This window comes from Buceros rhinoceros, unplaced genomic scaffold (assembly GCF_000710305.1).
Source record: "Buceros rhinoceros silvestris isolate BGI_N320 unplaced genomic scaffold, ASM71030v1 scaffold16853, whole genome shotgun sequence".
NCBI lineage: Eukaryota > Metazoa > Chordata > Aves > Bucerotiformes > Bucerotidae > Buceros > Buceros rhinoceros.
The window spans coordinates 85,443-94,316 of record NW_010403239.1 but is presented as its reverse complement, the minus strand read 5'-3'; the positions used below and the strand labels follow the sequence as shown (position 1 = coordinate 94,316).

General features: G+C 44.7%; 1 protein-coding gene across 1 annotated transcript in view; it reads right to left on the bottom strand.

Annotated features, from left to right (window-relative positions):
• MEGF11 (multiple EGF-like-domains 11) overlaps positions 1-8,874 on the bottom strand; it is a gene marked incomplete at its 5' end in the record, with an annotated part of 99,992 nt that overhangs the window by 22,690 nt on the left and 68,428 nt on the right. The window contains 2 exons of the mRNA XM_010132943.1: positions 7,237-7,470; positions 7,605-7,733. Of these exons, the coding sequence (XP_010131245.1) occupies positions 7,237-7,470; positions 7,605-7,733 (363 nt within the window). The remainder of the gene's footprint in view (positions 1-7,236; positions 7,471-7,604; positions 7,734-8,874) is intronic.

The window sequence follows — 8,874 nt, the reverse complement described above, 5'->3', positions numbered from 1 at the left end:
GAATGCTCCCAGGCAATCAATAGCGACATCTGATGAGTAAGGTACTCCTGGATGTTGGAGCAATACAGTCTGAATAGCTCTGCTGGAGAGTCATAAGTAACTGCAGAGCTCTCAGACTGCCCCTGCGTGAGAAGAGTGCTCAGAAGCACCTTCCTGCATCTACCTGCTCATCTGTGTCAGCACAAAATTTGTGTGTCTACTGATCTGGGAAACAATGATACAGCAAAGTCAGATTACTGACAATGCTCCATTGATCGACTTTTGGCATATTAATGGATAATTACAATTATCCAGTTATTTATCCGGAGAAGCAAACAAACATACCTCAGAGCCGCTAGGACACCAAGCCTTACTGACCCAGCCAGGCATGTGCTGCAACTCCAGTTACCACGCACAGAGATGACGAGGAGGTGCGCCGGGCAACGCAGAGCTTTTTGTGTCTGCTAGAGCTACGCTGGATTTTTAAGTAATGCTGGCAGACAGCGGGATCCAACAGACATTGCTTTGTTGATTTCCTTGAACTGATAAGAACATTGCTACAGTGGGGTGGGATAATATCTACCTTACTGGAGCTGTTTCCATCCAGATTACTGGTAAAGAAGCGTGAAGTCACACCACATGGGAGAGTGTGGTAGCTTGGATTGGAAAAGCAATGTACACTGCCGCTACCTTGAGATATATCTGGGAAGAAAACAAGTCATCACAAAATATTTTGGAAGCCATAACGATTGTTAAGAAACTGAAAACATGCTAGAGACGATCTGGTTTAGAAAACTTCGTTAGAGCTCTGGGTGTTATAAAACATTTGCAATGAAAACTATCCTGCATTATCATGGCATGACACTCTTGACTATTAGCATTAAATAGAAGATAAAAAAGCAAAATATTTAACTAATACAGTGTTATCTTTTTGAAGATCTTAAAAAAGTAATTCCTGTCAGCCCAGCTGCTTTGCAGATGAGGGAAGAAATGCAAAATCTCATGGTCTGCAACGTGGAGTCTTCGCTACACACAGCAAGAGCTACTGATAAGAACAACCCTTGTAGTTATGAAATGGTTAATTATAACTTTTTTGTTACAAAAAAGGTAGTTAATGGTAGAAATGAAGGTGCTATAACCGTACCAAGGAGTCCAAAATATTTTACATCGCTTTTTGTGCAAAGGCTTAGAAAAAAGCAGTTACACCATTATGCTTAGAGACATTTTAACTATTTCCTCTCCTTAACTAATGAACACATTTACCAAACAAAATAATTTACCAAGAAGAGCATCATATTTATACTGGCAGTTCTAATGAAAACATCATCCCCAGTCTGGTTCCAGCTTAGTAACAAATGGACAAATATTTTGAAGTACCACCAGAAGAGAGGATGAAAAATTTAAACTGGAGCAGCATCGTTTAAACAGTCGAGTCCTATAAGAAATAAATGAATGGGTTTTAATTAAATTAAACCCATTCTGCTTAAATTGTAGGCAGGAAGATTAGTTATAGGCAACACCTTTGCACCGAACGGGTAATGAAGTGCCAGGGCGTTTGCTTGTCCCCATCACCAGAAATCCCTAATGAAGGTTGGCAGCAGATGGATGAGGGGGGACAGGACCTGGCTGGTGCTGTCTGTGGGAGAGGGGTACCAGTCACCATCAGCATCTCTCCTTGCCCTCCGTGTTCACACTCCTGTGAACATGCACTTTGCTTTGCTGACATCTTGTGGAGATCTAGATTTAGCTTAATTTACTGCAAAATATCCTGCTTCAAGGAAGTGGTTTTACCTGCAGGGTGTCTATTACATAAGTGCCGTGGCAGACAGCTGCCAGAGGACACTGCCCGCGCACATGCACATCTGACTGAGCACTTCTTTTCTGCCGAAAAATGCAGAGCAATTTCTGAGGTCAGCTCTGTGCTGTTTTAAGTGCAGAGCCTTTTAGTTCTAGCTCTTTTCTGGGGTTGTGACTAACAAAGTATCTCAGATCAGGATGTGATTCCAGAACTCAAGTCTTTGCATCTCACTTCTTCCAGCTCGCCACCGCCCAGCACAGCAGCCAAACCACGAGCACTTCGTCATCTCCCCTAGCTGTAACTCTGTGATATTTGCAATAGAATTAACACGAAACAGGTATCTCTGGGGGTCTGCAAATTAGAACTGGGGCTGGAACCCAGACACACTGATCTGTGTGTGCCCATCACAAACACAGCTGCTCACACACAGCCTGGCAGCTCACAGGGAAGCAGAGCTCATCCACCCTCCTCCGCTTAAATACAGACACCTGAATCACCACTTTCTGCTTTGTAGGTGATGGCTGAGGTGCTCCAGCTCTTGGCTCTGCCTTCCCACTTCCCTTTATCTGCCATGTCCTCGCTCAGCTGTGGGCAAGAAGGACCAGCTCGATGCAGAAGAGGCACGGTCCACTGTCTTTGCTGCGAGATAAGAGGGCACGTACCGATGGCTACTGGGAGCCAGCTGACGCATGGCAAGTCCACACCCAGCTTATCTGGCCGTAGCTTGTTTCCTGCACCCGACGAGCTGAAGGAAAAGTCTACCAGACTGCCCTGCTAGTCAGCACAGCACTGAATTAATGAACCTGAGCTCGTACACAACTCTGCATCACCAAAAATCTTCTCTTCCTTCATTGCATGCAGCACTACATACTCAGATTACTCCTTCTACACAGTTCCATTTTGTCGATACTTAACTACCCACGCAGGCTGATTTACCTTGATAGCACAGTCCATTTTCTACACATTTATTCATGAAGCCCTTACATCTGCTGGCTGGAAATGCTTGAAATTCAAATCCAACACTACCCCAGTTAAAAAAAAACCAACAAAAAAACCAACCCACAAACCAAAAACACAACCCATAAACCCCTCTTCTCTTCCCAAAGATGGGAATTTTACTCTGCTCTGACTTAAATGCCTAAAAGAAAGCCAATGATTTAAATCAAAACAAAACAAAACAAACCCGAAGGTTATGTTAACAGTAAGATGAGGAAATAGGTCCTGTGTGGGGACCCGGGATGGCAGAGTCCTGCCATGCGCCCCTCAGGCTGTGCTCCAGTGGAAGACCCCTGAGGTCTGGATGAGGGCCAGAACACTCTATCACTCGAAAGATGGAGCTTCTGCTCCCAGGCAGGGCTGTGGGGTGAGGCAGAGAGCATCGGTCCCCACGCTGCAGTGGCAGCAGGACAGTGGAGCGCGGAAACTGGGCACAAGGCCAAAGGGAAGAAGGGAGTGAGTAAACACTCTGTGGTAAACACAAACCCAGATATCTCCAGCTGCAAAATGGAACTGTTTTCTTCTTCTTTATGTGTGGATGTCCTACAGAGCGTCAGTGGGGTGGCTGAAGACTCCATGCAGGCGGGTTCACTCTGCCACCTCCTACGACACATCATCTGCAGATCATTTCTCTAAAGGTCTTGTCTAGGCTGCAGGATCCATTATGCTCTAGCTGTAGTGAGCTTTGTTGAGGTTTTGGCTCTCAGCACGATTCACCCGTATCAGAAAGTTTAAGACCTTGATAAGACCTCAGGCATCACTTCGGCCCATATCCAAGTCTTTGTGAAAGTCTTAAAAAGAAATCTCTGCTGCTCTCCAGCACTATCGCCTAGTTTTCCCTTCTGCCCCCATCTCCGTGAATTAAACAACCTGCACTTTAAAATCTTTTCTTGGATGCAACGTACTGTCCTCATGCTGGGAAGCACCATTTCGATTTCAGGCTTATTTGGGAAAGTCTGCTCTCAGATCCGTGGGCTGTGGTTAAGTTCCCCCAGCAAGGGTGGTTTTCACTCCCACTGGCTGCCGGGCAGAGTGAGTGTTGTGCTGCCACATCCTTCATCCACAATCGTACAAGTGTCTGAGGGCTGCCCAGGGGGTTCCCCTTGCTTATAATCTCTCTCACACATATGCACGGATTATCAACATCAGAACAGCTGAAGACATAAAGACCAAAAAAATCCTTCAAAAATAAATTAATGTGCTGGAAGAAAGGACTGCCTCCAGGAGCCGGGGATCTGCATACGTGACTCTATTCAGAACCACCACCACCACTACCCTAACAAGGGTAAATGAGCAAAGTAACAACAGTGGTGATTAGCCATAACGCCACGACCCGTATGAGGCTGGATACTGGCAGTCCTTGTTCAAGTGGAATTCCTGCCACAGTCCAGGGGTCTACATGGGATTATGATAATTGGACAAGCACATCTGCAAAGTATTCTGCCCTTAATCCACATACAGAACTCCAGGTGAAGGCTGGAATTCCTGGTACCTTCGTGTAATCCTGCTACTGTCCTTGAGCATTCTCTGGAACGCACAAAGGCCCACATGCACTTACGGACGGGTGTTGTTACGAGTCTCTGTTTCTTATCTGTGATCTTGTCTCCGTGTCCAGTTCCCCACTGTCAGCTGGGAAAGACACAAGTCGGCACCTTGTGCTGTCTTTCTGCTCTTTCGAAGTGAAAGGCTGAAAACAGCATTGGTAAGGCCAAAGCTGGTAAGGTTATTGTTGGGGAGAAACTTTTGGTAGGACGGTGGACTGGAGGACAGTCAGCATGTGGCAGGGAGCTTTCAGATGCCCTTGTCTAGAGTTTATAAATGCCCTTCTAAAACAGAGGCCAAATGAAACAGTGCTGATAGCTGCTGACAGTTTACAGTGAGATGAAGACGGAGCAGAGTGATTTCTAACTTCTTAGTCTTCCTCTGCAAGCTCAGATAGCAGAGGTTTTACAGGGGGGAGGCAAGAAGAAAACTGTTCTTGTGACCTCCAGAAACAGAACTGACCCCATTCAGCTGCAGCTTCCCGAGTGACAAATTTATATTGCTACAAGGACTTCACAAAGAAAGAGAAGGAAGAGAAGGCCCAGTCTCTGCACCCCCGTCACTGACTGAGATGAACCGGAAGGAAACATCATCCCATTTCTTTCTAGAGAAGGCCACACAACACCACTGGTGCTATTCAGAATTGCAAGGAACTGGTGCTGCAGATTTTTTACCAACTGAGCTGACAGAGCAGCAATGCCACAAGGGCAAGAACTAAATTCACTGTCATTGCCCAAGGACCAGAAGAGATCCCAGGTTCAGAGCAGCTGAAGGATCTGATCCCTCAGATATTTATGGTGGATTCAGGAATTCAGCCATCCCCAAAATATTTTTTTCCTCAAGCTGTGGTATCAGGAGCTCTGGGATAGGTGGCTGCACCTGAAAGGAATGTGAAGAAGATTGTATGGCCATGAAGATTCATGGCCACGAAGACATAACCTGCAAGGACAGTCTGGGCTACCAACTCTTCAAATGTAATGGCTTTCTCTGTGGCTGAGGAAGAAAGTCATCTGCCTACGTTAACTTTGAAGAAAGAGAGTATCCTTTCTCAGCACTAGCCTTTTTTTAGACTTCTTGTGGAGTGTCAGACTGGGATACCATCAGGTCCATTGGGAAGTCTCCATTCATGGTAAAATATGGAGAAAAAAAACAACTGAGATTTTTCCCCCCCTTGTCTGAAAGAAGAAACTCAATTACTCCAGTCAGGAACTCACAACTCCTCCTTAGTTTGAAATTTCTGAGTTGTGCCTCTTAAGCATGCTGGGTTACACATTCATAAGCAGAACAGAACAGAAATAAATGATGAGTAGCAGGCTTTGTAAATACATGGATAAAGTGCCAACAGAAAAGAAATGGACTGCTGAAGATTTCAGAACATTTTTCCATGCCAGTGGCTGTGATCTGCTCTCGGACCTCAGAGCCTCACTGCTGCTGAGGTGTGCCACAGTTGTCTTTTGCGTGTTCATGGTCTGGCTCTTCAAATGATGTTGAAATGACAAATTTCAGGCCAAATTGTACTGGCAACTAGCCAAGGATCAGATGAGTCCTCTCTGGCAGCACTTCCACACATTTTTCACTCAAATGGCCAGCTTAGGCAAGAGTCTGAAAAGCTACAATTAAAAAATAAGAGGCAATGGGAGGAAGTCCAAGGCTGACTTTTTTTCCCCATCTTGTAGCTATCAGAAGAAGGAATGTGCTAGTACAGGCCTGAGTGGTCTGAGTTTAGCCACTATGTTCAGCAGACAGCCCCCGACGTGCAATATGCCATCACAGGAAACCATGATATAAGGACTGAAGTCATGGTGCCACGAGAGAAGCTCCCCGATGGAGTCCCAGCTGTAGCCAGGCAGTAGTATCATTGGCTTGGTGGGAGAGGCGCCTTGCGGGTGCATGCTGGGCAGGGAAGTCCAGCCATGCCACCCCGAGGCAGCACAGAAGCCATGTCAGAGTCAGCAACAAGGGGCTGGGCCTTGTGCCTTTAGACTAGAAAGCAGAAAGAAAAAGGCAGTGCAGGACTGGGAAAGCAGAGCTGCTGGGCCAGCCGCTGCCTGTTTCAGGAGTTGTATTTACTGGGACTCACAGTTCCAGCCATTTAAAGGGAAGCGAGGAAGTGAAGTGCAGTCAGAGGGCAGCAAACCCCGAGGAGATCCCCAGCACAGACAGACTGGAGGAAATGAGAAGGAAGTAAAGCCATCTCCCGTCTAGCGTCCTATCTGATAGAGGCCACAAAGGAATGAAGAACGAGAGCGTTAGAAAGGAGATCACATCCTCCAAAGTTTAGCCAATCTGTCAGGAAAAGCTGTCCTCCATAGCAGTAGCAGAAGATAGAAAGAAGAAAGCAACGTGATCTCAGTATGACTCTTTTTTGATCTTAAAGAGCCTTCCTCTTCCTCTTTCCTGCTTTCATCAGCTCCTGTGAAGAAAATTCACACCAGCTGTCTAGACGATGGGGAGGTCTGCACACAGAAGAAAGTGACAGCAAATAGGACACCTCAAATCACAAACTGCAACATAGACAAAAAAACCCCCCCTTATCATTGACACAGTTGATCCCACTTCTCGAGCAAAACCAGTCTTCTTCTGAAGGTTTCACAAAGGGAAAACTTGTCTGCACTGCAACAGGAACATTTAGCCGATTTAAAAAAATGGAGTTGATGTATTCCACGCAGCGCATTTCTTGCCTAGGAATATCCTGGATTGTGTCAAGTAAAATTTTGTATATAAAGCAGCTTAAATCAGTTTTAAGTTGTATTTGCTTTCCTGTCGCTGTTAAGTGTCAAAAGATCATGGTATTCAGGGGAAGAACAGAAGTGTCATTATTTCTGAGGCTCAATAACGCATGTTAAACATCACAGAAGCCAATATTTCCCCAACACGCAGGAACATGAGTCTCTATCTGATTAACATAAAAAGACCCTTACCAGAAAGTGAGTAATCGGTATTAGTCATCCTCATGGCTGGAGTGTAAGAGACACTTGGCATGTCATGGCCCTTCTCCTTCTGTTTCCGTCGATACCACACAAACAGTGCCAGGAAGGCCATAATAATTAGAAGAAGAATAATAATTCCAATGATTGCTCCCACTGAGTGCCTCTCTGATCCAAGAGCAGGGCTAATTTTAGTATAGGGGTTTAATTCTTCCATCATAAGAGCCGCTGTTAAAAGTAATTCATAACACACTGTAAATTGAATTGTGCATTTCATTTTTGAAACATTATTTTTTTAAAGCAAGCACATCATTGGAGGGGGAAAGGGAGAGAGATGTTTTACAGATAGAATGTCACTGTACCTTGATCACATCGGATTCCTTTGAAGCCTGGACTGCAGTAGCAAGTACCCGTGACATGGTCACATGTAGCATTATTCATGCATTCACACAGCTGTTTGCAACCATAACCAAACGTTCCTGGTGAGCACTCTGGGAAGCCAAAGAAAAAGACTGGAAATAAATCTACTTTTTCGGGGGGAACGGGTGAAACACTTGCTGTGGAAAATTCAGTAGAAAAGTCTCCCTGGTTTCAGTGTCTCTGGGGTAATGCCCCAGTGTTGGCGTATCATTCTTTTAAAGCAGGAGATACATGTGGTTCACGTACAGTTTGGGGTATTACTTATTAAGCTGCAACTTTTTGGAAAGGTCATACAGAACTTCACCAGGATGAAACCACTAAGAGGTACAGAGACTTTAAAAGGCTTGATACATATTAGAGGTGTTCAGGATGTTACAGGGCGTGAGCTCAGAAGCTGTAGATGACATCTTGAACGAGCACCAATTCTGCATATTCTTTGTCATGGGGTAGATGCAAAGAAAAGTTTTAACGTACCTTCGTAAGAACACAACAGACTTTTACCAAACAAATCCCTGATGCTTCCACACTTACAATGAATAGAACATTGTACGTGAAATTACAGAACCGAGCATCTGACCCGTTTGGTTCGCTCTGCTTCTGCATTAGGGTTCCTAATACAGAAGGAATTTCTACCCTGTCTTTGTATTTCTATCAAAGACAAAATGATTGAATGTCCAGCTGAGAAATTTATTCACACAGTTACCATGATGGGCTATTACAATAAATCTGTAGGCAGCTTGCCATACTTCTTGAGGCACTATTCAATAATAAATTGAAAGGAACTACTTCTGTCACGTCCTAGTTACTTCCACGGACCAGACGCGTCACTGAACGCGCACACACTTGCTATGATTCTTTCGAATGTATATGTATTGTTTGAGATGTGGCTTCTTGTGTGTCACTGCAAATGTTTTGCGCAGCACAGCCATACCTTCCCAATGTCAGTCTCTAAGTAACTTCTACTAGCCAAAATATAATATTAGGTAATGAACAGTAGCCAGTATTTGTGCAACAACTTGCAGTCTGTATTAAGGTTGTATCTTTCTTTCAACTGCAGCTCCCCGAAAAAGGAAAAATAAAATTATTACAATTAATGCTCATTCTGATATTAACTTGTAGCCTACTTAAAATGACTAAGGTCTAAGTTTCTGGAGCGCACCACAGAAATGATGTCTACGCTTAGGCATTTCATCTGCAATGTGGCATGACTGC